The sequence below is a fragment of the Lolium rigidum genome, chromosome 4 (assembly GCF_022539505.1).
Source record: "Lolium rigidum isolate FL_2022 chromosome 4, APGP_CSIRO_Lrig_0.1, whole genome shotgun sequence".
Lineage (NCBI taxonomy): Eukaryota > Viridiplantae > Streptophyta > Magnoliopsida > Poales > Poaceae > Lolium > Lolium rigidum.
The window spans coordinates 70,621,370-70,640,619 of record NC_061511.1 but is presented as its reverse complement, the minus strand read 5'-3'; the positions used below and the strand labels follow the sequence as shown (position 1 = coordinate 70,640,619).

The window sequence follows — 19,250 nt, the reverse complement described above, 5'->3', positions numbered from 1 at the left end:
CTATTCCTCCTACATATGCATGAAGGTGACGAGTGTGCATGCTATGTTAGTACTTGGTTTAGTCGAATTGATCTTTCATGCACTCTAAGGTTACTTAAATATGAACATTGAATTGTGGAGCTTGTTAACTCCGGCATTGAGGGTTCGTGTAATCCTACGCAATGTGTTCATCATCCAACAAGAGTGTAGAGTATGCATTTATCTATTACGTTATGTGATCAATGTTGAGAGTGTCCACTAGTGAAAGTCTAATCCCTAGGCCTTGTTCCTAAATACTGCTGCGTTACTACGCTTGTTTCTTGTTTCACCGTGTTACTATCGCTGCAATACTACCACCATCAACTACACGCCAGCAAGCTATTTTCACGGCACCGTTGCTACTCGCTCATACTTATTCATACCACCTGTATTTCACTATCTCTTCGCCGAACTAGTGCACCTATTAGGTGTGTTGGGGACACAAGAGACTTCTTGCTTTGTGGTTGCAGGGTTGCATGAGAGGGATATCTTTGACCTCTTCCTCCCTGAGTTCGATAAACCTTGGGTGATCCACTTAAGGGAAAACTTGCTGCTGTTCTACAAACTTCTGCTCTTGGAGGCCCAACACTGTCTACAGGAAAAGGAGGGGGGCGTAGACATCAAGCTATTTTCTGGCGCCGTTGCCGGGGAGGAAAGGTAAAAGGTACTCACACTCCGGATCTCGGCTAGTAAGCTATTTTCCGGCGCATTGTAAGTACTCGAAGCTATTTCCTTTAGATCCTGCAATTGCATCTTTTTGTTTCTTGTTTACACTAGTTTGGCATAATGGACAAGAATGAGCTTCTTATGCTATTTCCTGATTTAAAACATGGATTGTTTGATGCGAAAATTAAAAAACCTATGGAATCTTATTTGCATGCTTGGTAGTAATATTAGTATGAACGCTTTGAACACCATTGTTGATAATGATATAGAAAGTTCTAAGCTTGGGGAAGCTGGTTTTCATGATCTTTTTAGTCCCCCAAGAATTGAGGAGAAAATTTTCTTTGATGATACTTTGCCTCCTATTTATGATGATTATAATGATATTGGTCTTTTAGTGCCGCCTACTATGGAGAGTAATTTTTATGATGATAATACTATGCCTCCTACACTTGATGAGAATAATAATGATAGCTACTTTGTTGAATTTGCTCCTACTACAATTAACAAGAATAACTATGCTTATGTTGGGAGTAGTAATAATTTTATGCATGAGATTCATGATAAGAATGCTTTATGTGATAGTTATATTGTTGAGTTTGCTCATGATGCTACTGAAAGTTATTATGAGAGAGGAAAATATGGTTGTAGAAATTTTCATGTTACTAAAACACCTCTCTATGTGCTGAAATTTTTGAAGCTACACTTGTTTTATCTTCCTATGCTTGTTACTTTGCTCTTCATGAATTTATTTGTGTACAAGATTCCTTTTCATAGGAAGCATGTTAGGCTTAAATTTGTTTTGAATTTGCCTCTTGATGCTCTCTTTTGCTTCAAATACTATTTCTTGCAAGTGCATCATTAAAACTGCTGAGCCCATCTTAATGGCTATAAAGAAAGAACTTCTTGGGAGATAACCCATGTGTTATTTTGCTACGAGTACTTTGTTTTATATTTGTGTCTTGGAAGTTGTTTACTACTGTAGCAACCTCTCCTTATCTTAGTTTTGTGTTTTGTTGTGCCAAGTAAAGTCTTTGATAGTAAAGTCAATAATAGATTTGGATTACTGCGCAGAAACTGTTTTCTTGCTGTCACGAATCTGGGCCTAATTCTCTGTAGGTAACTCAGACAATTATGCCAATTTACGTGAGTGATCCTCAGATATGTACGCAACTTTCATTCAATTTGAGCATTTTCATTTGAGCAAGTATGGTGCCTCGATAAAATTCGTCAATACGAACTGTTCTGTTTTGACAGATTCTGCCTTTTATTTCGCATTGCCTCTTTTGCTATGTTGGATGAATTTCTTTGATCCATTAATGTCCAGTAGCTTTATGCAATGTCCATAAGTGTTAAGAATGATTGTGTCACCTCTGAACATGTTAATTTTTATTGTCGCTAACCCTCTAATGAGTTGTTCTAAGTTTGGGGTGGAGGAAGTTTTCAAGGATCAAGAGAGGAGGATGATATACTATGATCAAGAAGAGTGAAAGCTCTAAGCTTGGGGATGCCCCGGTGGTTCACCCCTGCATATATCAAGAAGACTCAAGCGTCTAAGCTTGGGGATGCCCAAGGCATCCCCTTCTTCATCGACAAATTATCGAGGTTCCTTCTCTTGAAACTATATTTTTATTCGGTCACATCTTATGTACTTTACTTGGAGCGTCTGTATGTTTCTTGTTTTTGTTTTTGTTTGAATAAATGCTAGTGTGGGAGAGAGACACGCTCCGCTGTAGCATATGGACAAGTATGTCCTTAGTTTCTACTCATAGTATTCATGGCGAAGTTTCTTCTTCGTTAAATTGTTATATGGTTGGAATTGGAAAATGATACATGTAGTAATTGCTATTAATGTCTTGGGTAATGTGATACTTGGCAATTGTTGTGCTCATGTTTAAGCTCTTGCATCATATGCTTTGCACCCATTAATGAAGAAATACATAGAGCAAGCTAAAATTTGGTTTGCATATTTGGTTTCTCTAAGGTCTAGATAATTTCTAGTATTGAGTTTGAACAACAAGGAAGACGGTGTAGAGTCTTATAATGTTTTCAATATGTCTTTTATGTGAGTTTTGCTGCACCGGTTCATCCTTGTGTTTGTTTCAAATAACCTTGCTAGCCTAAACCTTGTATCGAGAGGGAATACTTCTCATGCATCCAAAATACTTGAGCCAACCACTATGCCATTTGTGTCCACCATACCTACCTACTACATGGTATTTCTCCGCCATTCCAAAGTAAATTGCTTGAGTGCTACCTTTAAAATTCCATCATTCACCTTTGCAATATATAGCTCATGGGACAAATAGCTTAAAAACTATTGTGGTATTGAATATGTAATTATGCACTTTATCTCTTATTAAGTTGCTTGTTGTGCGATAACCATGTTTCGGGGACGCCATCAACTACTCTTTGTTGAATTTCATGTGAGTTGCTATGCATGTTCGTCTTGTCCGAAGTAAGAGAGATCTACCACCTTATGGTTAAGCATGCATATTGTTAGAGAAGAACATTGGGCCGCTAACTAAAGCCATGATTCATGGTGGAAGTTTCAGTTTTGGACATATATCCTCAATCTCATATGAGAAAATTATTAATTGTTGTTACATGCTTATGCATAAAAGAGGAGTCTATTATCTGTTGTCTATGTTGTCCCGGTATGGATGTCTAAGTTGAGAATAATCAATAGCGAGAAATCCAAAATGCGAGCTTTCTCCTTAGACCTTTGTACAGGCGGCATAGAGGTACCCCTTTGTGACACTTGGTTAAAACATGTGCATTGCGATGATCCGGTAGTCCAAGCTAATTAGGACAAGGTGCGGGCACTATTAGTACACTATGCATGAGGCTTGCAACTTGTAAGATATAATTTACATGATACATATGCTTTATTACTACCGTTGACAAAATTGTTTCATGTTTTCAAAATCAAAGCTCTAGCACAAATATAGCAATCGATGCTTTTCCTCTATGGAGGACCATTCTTTTACTTTCAATGTTGAGTCAGTTCACCTATTTCTCTCTACCTCAAGAAGCAAACACTTGTGTGAACTGTGCATTGATTCCTACATACTTGCATATTGCACTTATTATATTACTCTATGTTGACAATATCCATAAGATATACATGTTACAAGTTGAAAGCAACCGCTGAAACTTAATCTTCCTTTGTGTTGCTTCAATACCTTTACTTTGAATTATTGCTTTATGAGTTAACTCTTATGCAAGACTTATTGATGCTTGTCTTGAAGTACTATTCATGAAAAGTATTTGCTATATGATTCACTTGTTTACTCATGTCATATACATTGTTTTGATCGCTGCATTCGCTACATATGCTTTACAAATAGTATGATCAAGGTTATGATGGCATGTCACTCCAAAATTATCTGTGTTATCGTTTTACCTGCTCGGGACGAGCAGAACTAAGCTTGGGGATGCTGATACGTCTCCGACGTATCGATAATTTCTTATGTTCCATGCAACATTATTGATGATATCTACATGTTTTATGCACACTTTATGTCATATTCGTGCATTTTCTGGAACTAACCTATTAACAAGATGCCGAAGTGCCAGTTCCTGTTTTCTGCTGTTTTTGGTTTCAGAAATCCTAGTAACGAAATATTCTCGGAATTGGACGAAATCAACGCCCAGGTTCCTATTTTGCCCGGAAGCATCCAGAACACCCGAGAGTCGCCAGAGTGGACCCATAGGGGGCCTAGACCATAAGCCGGCGCGGCCCAGGCCCTGGCCGCGCCGCCCTATAGTGTCGGCGCCCCTTCGACCCTCCGAGGCTGCCCTTCCGCCTATTTAAAGCCTCCGTCGCGAAAACCCTATTGCGTTCGACGAAACCCACAGAAACCTTCCAGAGCCGCCGCCATCGCGAAGCCAAGATCTGGGGGACAGGAGTCTCTGTTCCGGCACGCTGCCGGAACGGGGAAGTGCCCCCGAAGGCTTCTCCATCGACACCGCTGCCATCTCCACCGCCATCTTCATCACCGCTGCTGCTCCCATGAGGAGGAGTAGTTCTCCATCGAGGCTCGGGGCTGTACCGGTAGCTATGTGGTTCATCTCTCTCCTATGTACTTCAATACAATAATCTCATGAGCTGCCTTACATGATTGAGATTCATATGATGATGCTTGTAATCTAGATGTCGTTATGCTAGTCAAGTGAATTTTACTTATGTGATCTCCGGAGACTCCTTGTCCCACGTGTGTAAAGGTGACAGTGTGTGCACCGTGTGGGTCTCTTAGGCTATATTTCACAGAATACTTATTCACTGATGAATGGCATAGTGAGGTGCTTATTTATATCTCTTTATGATTGCAATGTATTTTGTATCACAATTTATCTATGTGCTACTCTAGCAATGTTATTAAAGTAGTTTTATTCCTCCTACACGGTGTAATGGTGACAAGTGTGTGCATCCGTGTTTGTACTTGGTTTATGCTATGATCATGATCTCTTGTAGATTGCGAAGTTAACTATTGCTATGACAGTATTGATGTGATCTATTCCTCCTACATATGCATGAAGGTGACAAGTGTGCATGCTATGTTAGTACTTGGTTTAGTCGAATTGATCTTTCATGCACTCTAAGGTTACTTAAATATGAACATTGAATTGTGGAGCTTGTTAACTCCGGCATTGAGGGTTCGTGTAATCCTACGCAATGTGTTCATCATCCAACAAGAGTGTAGAGTATGCATTTATCTATTCTGTTATGTGATCAATGTTGAGAGTGTCCACTAGTGAAAGTCTAATCCCTAGGCCTTGTTCCTAAATACTGCTGCGTTACTACTGCTTGTTTCATTGTTTCACCGTGTTACTACTCGCTGCAATACTACCACCATCAACTACACGCCAGCAAGCTATTTTCTCGGCACCGTTGCTACTGCTCATACTTATTCATACCACCTGTATTTCACTATCTCTTCGCCGAACTAGTGCACCTATTAGGTGTGTTGGGGACACAAGAGACTTCTTGCTTTGTGGTTGCAGGGTTGCATGAGAGGGATATCTTTGACCTCTTCCTCCCTGAGTTCGATAAACCTTGGGTGATCCACTTAAGGGAAAACTTGCTGCTGTTCTACAAACCTCTGCTCTTGGAGGCCCAACACTGTCTACAGGAAAAGGAGGGGGGCGTAGACATCACACGTCATTAAGTTATATTTGCTATAAGCTTTCGATACATAGTTACCTAGTCCTTTCGACCATGAGATCATATAAATCACTAATGCCGGAAGGGTACTTTGATTACATCAAACGCCACTGCGTAAATGGGTGGTTATAAAGGTGGGATTAGGTATTCAGAAAGTATGAGTTGATGCATATGGATCAACAGTGGGATTTGTCCATCCCGATGACGGATAGATATACTCTGGGCCCTCTCGGTGGAATGTCGTCTAATTAGCTTGAAAGCATATGAATGGTTCATAAGAGACCACATACCACGGTACGAGTAAAGATTACTTGTCAGGAGACGAGGTGGAACGAGGTATAGAGATACCGATGATCAAACCTCGGACAAGTAAAATATCGCGTGACAAAGGGAATCAGTATCGTATGTAAATGGTTCAATCGATCACTAAGTCATCGTTGAATATGAGGGAGCCATTATGGATCTCTAGATCCCGCTATTGGTTATTGGTCGGAGAGAAGTCTCAACCATGTCTGCATAGTTTGCGAACCGTAGGGTGACACACTTAAGGTTTGATGTCGTTTAAAGTAGATATGGAATATGGAATGGAGTTCGAAGTTTTGTTCGGAGTCTCGGATGGGATCCAGGACATCACGAGGAGTTCCGGAATGGTCCGTAGAATAAGATTCATGTATAGGAAGTCACTTTCCAAGTTTGGAAATGATCCGGTGCATTTATGGAAGGTTCTAGAAGGTTCTAGAAAAGTCCGGAAGAAATCACCATGGAAAGTGGAGTCCCGGAGGGACTCCACATAGCTTGGCCGGCCAGCCTAAGGAGGAGGAGTCCCAGGTGGACTCCACCCCATGGTGGCCGGCCACCCCCCAAGGAAGGGGTGGGAGTCCCACCTTGAGTAGGAGTCCCACCTTGGGTAGGTTTCCCACCGTATGGCAAGTTCTTGAGTTGGGGTCTTATTTGAAGACTTGGAGTCTAACTCTTGGGGGTTCCACCTATAAAAAGAGGGACAAGGGGAGGGTGGCCGGCCACTCAAGCCTCCACCTTGGCCGCACCCCTTCGAGGGCCGGCGCCCAAGCCCCCCTCTCCCCAAACCCTAGCGCCCCTCCTCCACATATCTCTCCTGCAGCGCATAGGCGAAGCCATGCCGGAGATCTCCACCACCACCGCCACCACGCCGTCGTGCTGCCGGGATTCCGAGGAGGATCTACTACTTCCGCTGCCGCTGGAACGGTGAGAAGGACGTCGTCTTCATCAACACCGAACGTGTGACCGAGTACGGAGGTGCTGCCCGATTGTGGCACCGTCAAGATCTTCTACGCGCTTTAGAAAGCGGCAAGTGATCATCTTCTGCAACAACGAGATCTAATCTCGTAGGCTTTAGAAATCTTTAAGGGTTAGTCTCGTTATCCCCTCGTTGGTACCGTCTACTAGATTGCATCTTGGCTTGGTTTTCGTTCTTGCGGTAGGAAATTTTTTGTTTTCTATGCTACGAATCCCATCAGTGGTATCAGAGCCGTGTCTATGCATAGATTGATTGCGCAAGTAGAACACAATTGTTTTGTGGGTGTTGATGCTTTGTTGTCTTTAGTTTGAGTACTTTGCATGTTTATGGCATAGTGGGATGAAGCGGCTCGGGCTAACTTTACATGACCGCGTTCATGAGATTTGCTCCACGCTTGACATGCAACTTGTATTGCATAAGTGGCTTTGCGGGTGTCTCTCTCCTACTATAGTGAAGATTCAATTTACTCTTATATTGACAACACTAGTATCACCGTTGTGGTTCATGTTCGTAGGTAGATTGGATCTTACTCGAAAACCCTAAACAACGTAAAATATGCAAACCAAACTAGAGACGTCTAACTTGTTTTTGCAGGGTTTGGTGATGTGATATGGCCATAATGTGATGATGAATATGTATGAGATGATCATTATTGTATTGTGGCAACCGGCAGGAGCCTTATGGTTGTCTTTAAATTTCATGTTGAGTAGTATTTCAAAGTAGTTGTAATAGTTGCTACATGAGGTGAACAACCATGAAGACGGCGCCATGGACCTTGACGCTACGCCGACGATGATGGAGATCATGCCCGTTGATGATGGAGATCATGTCCGTGCTTTGGAGATGAAGATCGAAGGCGCAAAGACTAAAGGACCATATCATATCACATATGAATTGCATGTGATGTTAATCCTTTATGCATCTTATTTTGCTTAGATCGCGACGGTAGCATTATAAGATGATCCCTCACATTAATATCAAGATAATAAATTGTTCTCCCCTCGTATGCACCATTGCCAAAGTTCGTCGTTTCGAAGCATCTCGTGATGATCGGATGTGATAGACTCAACGTTCATATACAACGGGTGTAAGCCATGTTGCACACGCGGAATACTTGGGTTTGCTTGACGAGCCTAGCATGTATAGACATGGCCTCGGGACAACGGAAACCGAAAGGTTGAACACGAGTCATATGGATGATATGATCAACATGTTGATGTTCACCATTGAAGCTACATCATCTCACGTGATGATCGGTTTTGGTGTAGTGGATGTGGATCGTGTACCACTTAACAACTATGAGGGATGTTGTATTAAGTGGGAGTTCATTAGTAATTAGATTAAAACATGAACTTATTATCATAAACATAGTCTGAGTTGTATTTTGAATTAATTTTGTAGTATTGGCATCTGTATTCTACCATGCGCTAGTCTTGTAATTGAGATAGAAATACTGTTAAAATCTGACAAGAAACTTTACGGACTGGTACCGTATTGTTAAAGAATCAAGAAATGATTAAGTCCTATTGCAAACTTTTAGTAAACCTCACATTGTTGATTCAAAGAACTATGGTTTCAATTAGTACCTAAAGTTATCTTGTCTCCGTGAAACTTGAAGTTCAAATCTGTTTGAAAAGTAAGGAGCTGAAAATTTAGTTTTCAGAAATAATCAAGGTATGAGATATATGAGATATATAAGACCTTATTGCAAGATGATAGAATATAATTTGGTGAGACTACATAAACTCATAAGTTTTATGGGAATGTACGAAGGTTGATGACGCAAGGCGTCCCAATCCTCCAACTATTGGGGCACTAACGATATTCGCATATCCATGAAGTGATCGTTCTTAGTATGCACCGTTGCTAAGACTCGTCGTTTCGAAGCATCACGGGATGATCGGGTGTTATAGATTCTACGTGTGCATACAACGGGTGCAAGCCAGATTTGCACATGCGAATACTGAGGTTAAACTTTACAAGCCTAGCATGTACAGACATGGTCTCGGAAAGTCGTCATGATATGGTGGATAAAATTATGTGTGAAATTGTTCATCAATATTAAAAAATTACTAATAGTGAAATCCGGAACACTTGGCATATGATGATCAACTTCAAAGTAAGAACCTCAAGGTTATTGGTATTTGACCAACAAACCTAGAAGTTATAGATGTTGAACTATTTTTCTGAATAATGAGGAAAGCTAAAAGAGAAACTACAAAAGATATTTTGGTAGAAAGAAAGAAAATACTAGAAAGTCTAGTTCAGGTGTATATAAATGATATACAGGTTATGGATGTATTCCTTGTTTGGTCACATAATAAAATTCTTGGGTATTTGTACCAGATTGGTTGGTATGAGATGTCATACAGTTCAACACAATACAAGAATACGATGGCCTAAGTGACTGATAAGGAATATGGTAATAATGCACGCCTGGAACATAATAAAGTGTTATTATGTTTGTCATTGGCATTCTACCTAGCCCTTAGAATTTATAATAAAGAACTTAATAATTGTTATTTTGATCTGGTCAAATGAAAACAATGAGTTGTTCAAATTATGACCTTACTCATTATAAATCTTAATGGTGAATCACACATACATAACACTGACGCTAATATGCCGTAAGGCAAATGATTTGAATTCCACTTATTTGTGGAACCGCCATTTAGGTCATGTTGGAAAGGAACGCATGAAGAAACTCCATGCAAATGGATTATTGGAGTCATTTGATTTTTGAATCATTTGGCGCTTGCAAATCTATTCTAAAAGGAAAGACTGTAATACCGTTCATAGGCCAAGATTTGAATGGGCAACTAACTTAGTGGAAACATACATGATGATGTATATGGTTCACAAGGCATAGTTGTGTGCGGGAGATTCTTCTACTTCATGAAAACTTCCAACAATGAATTGAGTATATATATGTGGATATATTCGATAAGGAAGAAGTTTGAAACATTTGAATGGATTCAAATAAATTTCAGCATGAAGTGGAAATCATCGTAATAGAAAAGTCAAATATCTATGATTGGATCATAGTGTAAATATTTGAATTACTAGTTTTAGCGAACATCTAAGAGAGTTATGAAATTGTTCTACTACTCACGTTTCTTGGAGTATCATAGTGATGATGGAGTATCCGAGAGATGTATCCAAACCTTGTTAGGTCAATGATGAGATAAAATATTAATGCCATTATATTTTTGTGGATTATGCTTTAGAGACTACCGCTTTTACACTAAATAGAGCATCATCATGATACGTTGAAATGACACCATACAAGTTATGGCATGGGTATAAACCCTAATAGTCCTTTCTTTAAATTTTGGTCTAAGAGTTTTCAACCAAAATCGGATGAATGTCTTTGTTGGTTATCCCAAAGAATTGATTGGGAGTTCTTTCCACTATGAAGTAAAGACAAAAGTGTTTGTCAATGTTACTTGCTTATTTTCAAGAAATTGTTTTCTAGCGAAGTATTTGAGTGGGAGGACAATAGAACTTGATAAGGTTTATGAACCTGAGCATAATGATCAGAGTAGCGCAACATCGGAAATTGGTTCCGGAAGCGGCCACGACGATCATGGCTTCCATGACTACAAAGTGTTTTAGCCATGGAGATCGAAGTACTTATTGAACCTTGTAGGTATGGTTTACTTTGTGATAAAATAAATGATTTGTGGACAAAGGATTGATTTTGAACAATGATAAACCAACTACAAACAAAGAAGTTGTGATGGGCCCTGACTCCGTTAAAATGGCCATGCGCCATGAAATCCATGATAGATGAATACTTTTTGAAAGTAAATGGATCTATAAAATTGATGGACTTGGATGGAATATCCTTGAAAAAGCTCGACTTATCGAAAAGTTGTTTACGACAAAGTTCAAAGAGTTGACTACGATAAGATTAGATCTTCCGTTGCAATGCTTATAGTCTATGTGGATTATGCTAGTAGGATGGTAAAATACATTACTTATCAGAAGTATGTATTAAAGGTGTATACAAGATACAACCAAGAGCTTTGCTGGTCCGTGGAATACTAGATAGGTATACAAACTTCAATTGAATGAAGTGAGTATCGCGGAGTTGGAATCTTCACCGGATGAAATTAAGTGGGAGCGCTGAGACATATTTATAATACTTTATGTAGATGACATATAGTGGGAGTGGTGTTTTGGCGCCCGGGAGCATATGCTCCCGGATTTTAAATTTGATTTTGAATACATTTTCAAAATATTGAAAAGTTCGGACATAAAATTTAATAGGTACATCTCGAAGTTCTGCATGTTTACAAATTGGTCTCACGGAAAACTGATATTTTTACTGTCGCGTGTAAAAAAGACAAATTTTGGTGCAAAGAAAGGGCAATGTACGCGACTTTTTTTGTCTTTTTCACACAAGTCATCAAAAATGTTGGTTTTTTTGCAAAACTTCATGTACGTACGTAGAATGTCGAAACGTAAGCGCGGAAATTTTTATTCAATTTTTTTTGATATTTTAAAATGTTATTCGGAGGCAGGATCATATGCTCCCATGTGCCGAATTAAATTTCTAACATATAGTTGGTTATAAATGATGTAATTATATACTTGATTAAAAGGTTTCATTGAGAAATTAAATTCAATGAAAGGATATGGACTGAAACAAATTTAGTATCAGGATCTATGAAGATAGATTGAAACACATAATAAGTTTAAGTTAAAGTACATAGAATAGATATTGAAGTAGTTCAATATAGAAATATTAAGAAAATGTTCTTGTCATGTGAAGGTTTGACAAGACTTGAGTGTATTTGACACTCAATGAGTAAAAACACATGAGTGATTATAGATCACGAATAATATGTACACAATCAGATGTCCTGTGCTCTAAAGTGTTATGAGCATATACCAGGATGATTCATATGATAATCATTGGACGACAGTAAGAATATCCTTGAGTACTTTAGAAGAACCAAGGATATATTTTTTTTGTATGGAGAAATGACAAATAAATCGCTGTAAGGTGTTGCACCGATATTGGTTTTGTCACATATAAAAATAAAAAATTCAATCTCAAATTAGGCTAAGTGTTGTTTAAAAGGTAGCATAATAAGCTAGAAGTTGTCTATGCTAGATTTAGATGAGTTCTAAATGTTGTGATGGATTCTACAAACGAAGGCAGAGTATGTCATTGTTTTGACAATGAATAAGGATGTTAAGTCAAGAAGTTCTTTGAGAACTTGGTGTACTTCCGATAGTGTCAGAACTTTGAAGCTATATTGTGTGTGACAATATTAGTGATTGATGACGCGTCAAGCACACGTCCGTTGGGAACCCCAAGAGGAAGGTGTGATGCGTACATCAGCAAGTTTTCCCTCAGTAAGAAACCAAGGTTATCGAACCAGTAGGAGTCAAGGACCACGTGAAGGTTGTTGGTGACGGAGTATAGTGCGGCGCAACACCAGGGATTCCGGCGCCAACGTGGAACCTGCACAACACAATCAAAATACTTTGCCCCAACTTAACAGTGAGGTTGTCAATCTCACCGGCTTGTTGTAAACAAAGGATTAATCGTATGGTGTGGAAAATGATGTTTGTATGCGAAGAACATTAGAGAACAATGTTTGCAGTAGATTGTATTCAGATGTAAAGAACTGGACCGGGGTCCACAGTTCACTAGTGGTGTCTCTCCAATAAGAAATAGCATGTTGGGTGAACAAATTACAGTTGGGCAATTGACAAATAAAGAGGGCATAACAATGCACATACATATCATGATGAGTAAAGTGAGATTCAATCGGGCATTACGACAAAGTACATAGACCGCTATCCAGCATGCATCTATGCCTAAAAAGTTCAGCTTCGGGTTAGCATCCGCTTCCCTTCCAGTATTAAGTTGCAAACAACAGACAATTGCATTAAGTATGGTGCGTAATGTAATCAACACAAATATCCTTAGACAAAGCATTGATGTTTTATCCCTAGTGGCAACAGCACATCCACAACCTTAGAACTTTCTGTCACTGTCCCACATTTAATGGAGGCATGAACCCACTATCGAGCATAAATACTCCCTCTTGGAGTTACAAGTATCAACTTGGCTAGAGCCTCTACTAGCAACTGAGATCATGCAAGATCATAAACAACACATATATGATAGATTGATAATCAACATAACATAGTATTCCATATTCATCGGATCCCAACAAACACAACATGTAGCATTACAAATAGATGATCTTGATCATGGTAGGCAGCTCACAAGATCTAACATGATATCACAAGAGGAGAAGACAACCATCTAGCTACTGCTATGGACCCATAGTCCAGGGGTGAACTACTCACACATCGATCCGGAGGCGATCATGGCGATGAAGAGCCCTCCGGGAGATGATTCCCCTCTCCGGCAGGGTGCCGGAGGCGATCTCCTGAATCCCCCGAGATGGGATTGGCGGCGGCGACGTCTCTGGAAGGTTTTCCGTATCGTGGCTATCGGTACTGAGGGGTTTTCGCGACGAATGCTTTAAGTAGGCGGAAGGGCAGAGTCGGGGGCATCACGAGGGGCCCACACACTAGGGCGGCGCGGGCCCGCCCTTGGCCGCGCCACCTTAGTGTGTCGCCACCTCGTGGCCCCACTTCGTATCCTCTTCGGTCTTCTGGAAGCTTCGTGGAAAAATAAGACCCTAGGCGTTGATTTCGTCCAATTCCGAGAATATTTCCTTTGTAGGATTTCTGAAACCAAAAACAACAGAACAAAGAATCGGCTCTTCGGCATCTTGTAAATAGGTTAGTGCCGGAAAATGCATAATAATGACATAAAGTGTGTATAAAACATGTGAGTATGATCATAAAAGTAGCATGGAACATAAGAAATTATAGATACGTTTGAGACGTATCAAGCATCCCCAAGCTTAGTTCCTACTCGCCCTCGAGTAGGTAAACGATAACAAGGATAATTTCTGAAGTGACATGCTATCATAATCTTGATCAATACTATTGTAAAGCACATGAGCTGAGATCAAATTATTCGAAGAAAATATCTATAATTGATATAAGAGATGATAATGCAAGAGTTAAACAAGCTAAAAGTTTTCATGAACTATTGCTTTAAAGACATGAAACCGTACAAAGTTCAGTAAAGATGTTTTAAGTATCCAGCGTAGAAGTTCTATCCTTCATTCCAAGCATCAAGTGAATTTTCACAACAAAAAAGGATTCCGTCAAGTAAAAATAAACATGAACGTCATGAATCAACTGTTTCGAAGCTTACTCAACCGGTGAGCGCAAGCATTTGGTATTAGCACCAGGATGTTATGGCATAAAGAACGTTAATGGGGGTTTGGAAGGCCAATGAAAGAAAGTCTCACAAAGCTATAAGTGATCATTAGACAAGAGGAAGTCTTATAATCGAAGCTATGCAAGGAGTAGTGATTTCCATGCAACAGATGCACATAGAGCTATATGTGTATGAAAGCTCTCCAATGGAACTAGTGGGGGTTCATCCAACTTGGTTGCTCGCGAAGACCTAGAGCACTTTTGAGGAGGCTCATCATTGGAATATACAACCCAAGTTCTATAGTGTAAATTCCCCACATAGTTATACTAGTAAAACATAAAAACTCTCTCATATGGAGTATAGGTGCTAAACATGAGCACAAATGATGACTGTGAATACTGCAGGTGCTAAAACATGAGCACAAGTGTGGATAAAAGATAGTGATGCTGCCCCCTTTTTTCTTTTTTTTCTTTTTTCTTTTTTTTTCTTTCTTTTCTTTTTGTCTTTTTGATGGCCTCCATGGCTCTTTTCACTTTTAGGGTCAACATCCTAATATGACAACACACTTTTTGGTACAAATAACTCATAATGAAACATGATGTATAAAACTGTATGCCTCTACCAGTGTAGCAGGATGTGCAATGATCTAGCGTAACATGGGTAAACCACACATCAGCTGTATAGAATCATGCAAAGCAATATATAAATAATAAATAACAACAAGTCATGTAATGTAAAATGGAAGTTGCATGGTAATATATCTCGGAACAGCTATGGAAATGCTGTGGTAGGTAGGTATAGTGGATGTTTTGAGGAAGATGTATGGCTTATGTGTAGGAGAACAAGAGAAAGTCCTCCCACGGGTTTGGATGTACTGGCGAAGTATGCACAATTCTCAATGTGAGCAAAAGGCAATGCACAATACCGAAGAGGCTAGCAAATTTGGATGGTGGAAGTGCCAAAGACCGTAGCTTAACATTAGTCAAAAAGAACTCACAAGCTTATTGCAAACATCTAGCAGGTTCAACATTAAGAGCATGATTAAAATTTACTCCAAGGAGGGCCGTTCACGGTGGCACAAGTACCCCGCTAGCTCCCTCTACCTTCAGCACAACTTAGTTATTACGATGAACTCTTAGACATGGAAAGCTATCAAGTCCAACTACACCTTCAACTATTTAAGTAGAGTTTGTAGTACGGCACAAGCTTAAAGACAACAATCCACTACCGATTTTAACTTACTTAAACAACAAGCCTTACCATCTAAATACCTCAAAACGTTTGCAAAGAATCAGATTATCAAAGCTCAATGATCGACAAGTATTTCATTATACCACTACCACATGCAGCATTTTCTGTTTCCAACCATATAACAATTAACGAAGCAGTTTCAACCTTCGCCATGAACATTAAGAATAAAGCTAAAAACATATGTGTTCATATGCAACAGCGGAGCGTGTCTCTCTCCCATATAATGAATGCTAGGATCCAATTTTATTCAAACAAAAACAAAAACAAGAACATAAAGACGCTCCAAGTAAAGCACATAAGATGTGATGGAATAAAAATATAGTTTCACTAGAGGTGACTTGATAAGTTGTCGATGAAGAAGGGGATGCCTTGGGCATCCCCAAGCTTAGATGCTTGAGTCTTCTTGAAATATGCAGGGATGAACCACGGGGGCATCCCCAAGTTTAGAGTTTTCACTCTCCTTGATCATATTGTATCATCTTCCTCTCTTGATCCTTGAAAACTTCCTCCACACCAAACTCAAAAAAAACTCATTAGAGGGTTAGTGCATAATCAAACATTCACATGTTCAGAGGTGACACAATCATTCTTAACACTTCTGGACATTGCACAAAGCTACTGAAAGTTAATGGAACAAAGAAATCCATCAAACATAGGAAAACAGGCAATGCGAAATAAAAGACATAATCTGTCAAAACAGAACAATACGTAAAGACGAATTTTTATGGGGCACTTAACTTGCTCAGATGAAAATGCTAAAATTGAATGAAAGTTGCGTACATATCTTAGGATCACGCACGTAAATTGACATATATTTCTGAGTTACCTACAGACGGGGCGACTCAATTTCGTAACAGTAAGAATTCTGTTTCTGCGCAGCAATCCAAATCTAGTATCATCTTTACTATCAAAGACTTTACTTGGCACAACAATGCAATAAAATAAAGATAAGGAGAGGTTGCTACAGTAGTAACAACTTCCAAGACTCAAATATAAAACAAAAGTGCTGTAGTAAAATAATGGGTTGTCTCCCATAAGCGCTTTTCTTTAACGCCTTTCAGCTAGGCGCAGAAAGTGTGTATCAAGTATTATCAAGAGACGAAGCATTAACATCATAATTTTCACAACTTGTCGCAATAGGTATCTTAGATGTTCCATTATCTATAGCGGTACTAAGGGCTTTGTAAATTTTAGGCCTATAATAGTTTTTTGGCTTAGGCACCTTAGAGACATACATGAACTTTTGCTCCTTACCTACATAAGCTTTCTCCTTAAACTTAAGAGAAGAAAAAGTTGAACCCAAGGTTCCCATAGCTTCTTCAAGTTCACTAATCCTATGTGTTTGATTATCATGAGTAGCACAAGTTTCTAAGACGGCAATTCTCTCATTAATTCCACCTAGAGATTTATCAAGTTTATCAGTGATATTAAGTAATATTCCCAATTTAGTATTAATACTTGGAAGATTTTGCTCTATGGTCTCCAACTTTTTCATGACATCTTCAAGAGAGATTTCAATTTTAGCTTCCTTAACAGGTGGTATTCCAACTAGACTCTCAATAATACAGCTGGCTTCTAAAGCAGGAGTGCCTAGGAAATTACCTCCTCCGAGAGTATCAAGAACATACCTATTCCAGCTAGAGATACCAACATAAAAATTCCTGAGTAGGATAATAGTGGAGTGTTTCTTAGTGCACCTATTATGAGCATAACTAATTCTATACCAAGCATCTTTTAAACATTCTCCCCCTTGTTGCTAAAACGAACGAACTTCAACTTCAGGATTACTCATTCTAGCAATAGAAAATAAAGCAAACTAAATAAAGTAAATGCAAGTAACTAATTTTTTTGTGTTTTTAATATAGAGAACGCAAACAAGATAATAAATAAAGTAAAGCAAGTAACTAATTTTTTTGTATTTTGATATAAGAAAGCAAACAAGGAAGTAATTGCAGTACACTGTATTTGATCAGCTTAAGCTCAAGCTAATTCAGAGGCAGAAACGTAAAGCAGAATCAGCAGGTGATTCTTCCCCAGTTGTTCTTTCTGCCTTCTCGGCATTTCTCCTTGGTGCCATCTCAAAAAGTGTTGCTACAATCTTGACTTACCCATTGATCAGGTATGCAAACTTATCTTTGGCAGCAGGTGCTATCTGAACCTTTGCACTTGCTTTTGCATGTCAATGATGTCTATAAATTCAACTGCCATCTCAGTTATATGACATCTATTTTTCAAACAGGTGCAAGGTCATGATTCAGGCTGCCGACCCTGATGACGATGATGAAGACGAATCTGAGAGGCCAGGCCATTCAAGGCCTCCCAAAACAATGTTGGGTGCCATGTGTGCTATGTGGCAAAACGAAGGGATCCCAGGCTTCTTCAAAGGAATACATGCTCAGATACTAAAGACGGTTCTGAGCTCCGCATTACTGCTAATGATAAAGGAGAAGATTTCAAAGTTTACTTGGATCTCACTGCTTGCCCTGCGGCGGTATCTCTTTGTCTCTCAGAAGAGAATCAAGAGCACATAAATTTGGAATCTCTTAAATGTATTATACACGATCACCTCCAACAACCAATCTTAATGTCCAAACGTCCACGGGGTATTTCAAGATCCTGTACGAAATAACAGAAGTACAGAAGCCAAACAGCACCATGTATATGTGGGATAACCTTCCTAGCGTCGGGGAATGTTTTGAATAAATTTGTTTGTTTTCCCCCCTTAAGCTCTGAGTCTCTGATGCTTACTGAAATGAGATAGGTGCTGCCCAGGACTAGGTCTGGTGATGTTGTCTGTACTGCAATGTGTAAAATATCACTTTTGTTATATTCCTTCTTTCTTTGCTGGAAATCGAATTATAGCAATATAAATTTCTCATATTGTAAATGTCAGATGGTGACAACAGTATTACACATCTTAACTGAAGGACTGTAGTATACATACAGAGGATTGCCAAGTCAGCAATTTCATGAACGTTCTAATGTTCGTTAGACTGCTTCTTGACTCGAGCTCTATGCCACATATGCGCCATTTCAGATTTTGTGCGCTGCCCTTGTATGAAAAACCAGTTATCCATGAGGTAAACTAGTAGGCTTTGGCGCCGCGGCACGCCGCGCCCGTGGCTTCAACTCTTTTGCGTTTCTTTTAAAATGCATTGAACATCCGTGTTTGGCCATTTTCTCTAAATGGCGCAAATATTCGTAAACATATTAAATTTTCGAAGTTTTTTGTGTGTGGGAAGTTGCTCGAAAAATTACCACGAGAGGGGAAAACCGCCTCGCCCGTGGCGCCATTTTTTTGCCTTTTATTTGAAAATGCACTAAATATACGCATTTAGCCGTTTGCTCTAAACGGCGCGAATGTTTCAAAAATATCTTAAATTGTCAAACTTTTTTTTTCGAAGTTGCGTCGAAAAATTACTGGAAGAGAGGGGAAAATGGGTACCGGTACCGATCATCCATCGCATTTCTTTTAAAATACACTGAACATCCGCATTTGGCCATTTTCTCAAGTATTCGGTAAACATATTAAATTGTCGAAGTTTTTTTGTGTGGGAAGTTGGGTCGGAAAATTACCGCGAGATGGGTAAAAACCGATGCGCCCGTGTTGG

At 39.4% G+C, this 19,250-nt stretch overlaps 1 protein-coding gene across 1 annotated transcript in view; it reads left to right on the top strand.

The window, feature by feature from the left end:
• The window catches only part of LOC124647221 (peroxisomal adenine nucleotide carrier 2-like), a 23,950-nt gene extending 5,433 nt beyond the window's left edge, over nt 1-18,517 (top strand). The window contains exons 2-3 of the mRNA XM_047187190.1: nt 17,595-17,758; nt 17,879-18,517. Of these exons, the coding sequence (XP_047043146.1) occupies nt 17,595-17,758; nt 17,879-18,170 (456 nt within the window). The 3' untranslated portion in view covers nt 18,171-18,517. The remainder of the gene's footprint in view (nt 1-17,594; nt 17,759-17,878) is intronic.
• Nucleotides 18,518-19,250: the final 733 nt, after the last annotated feature.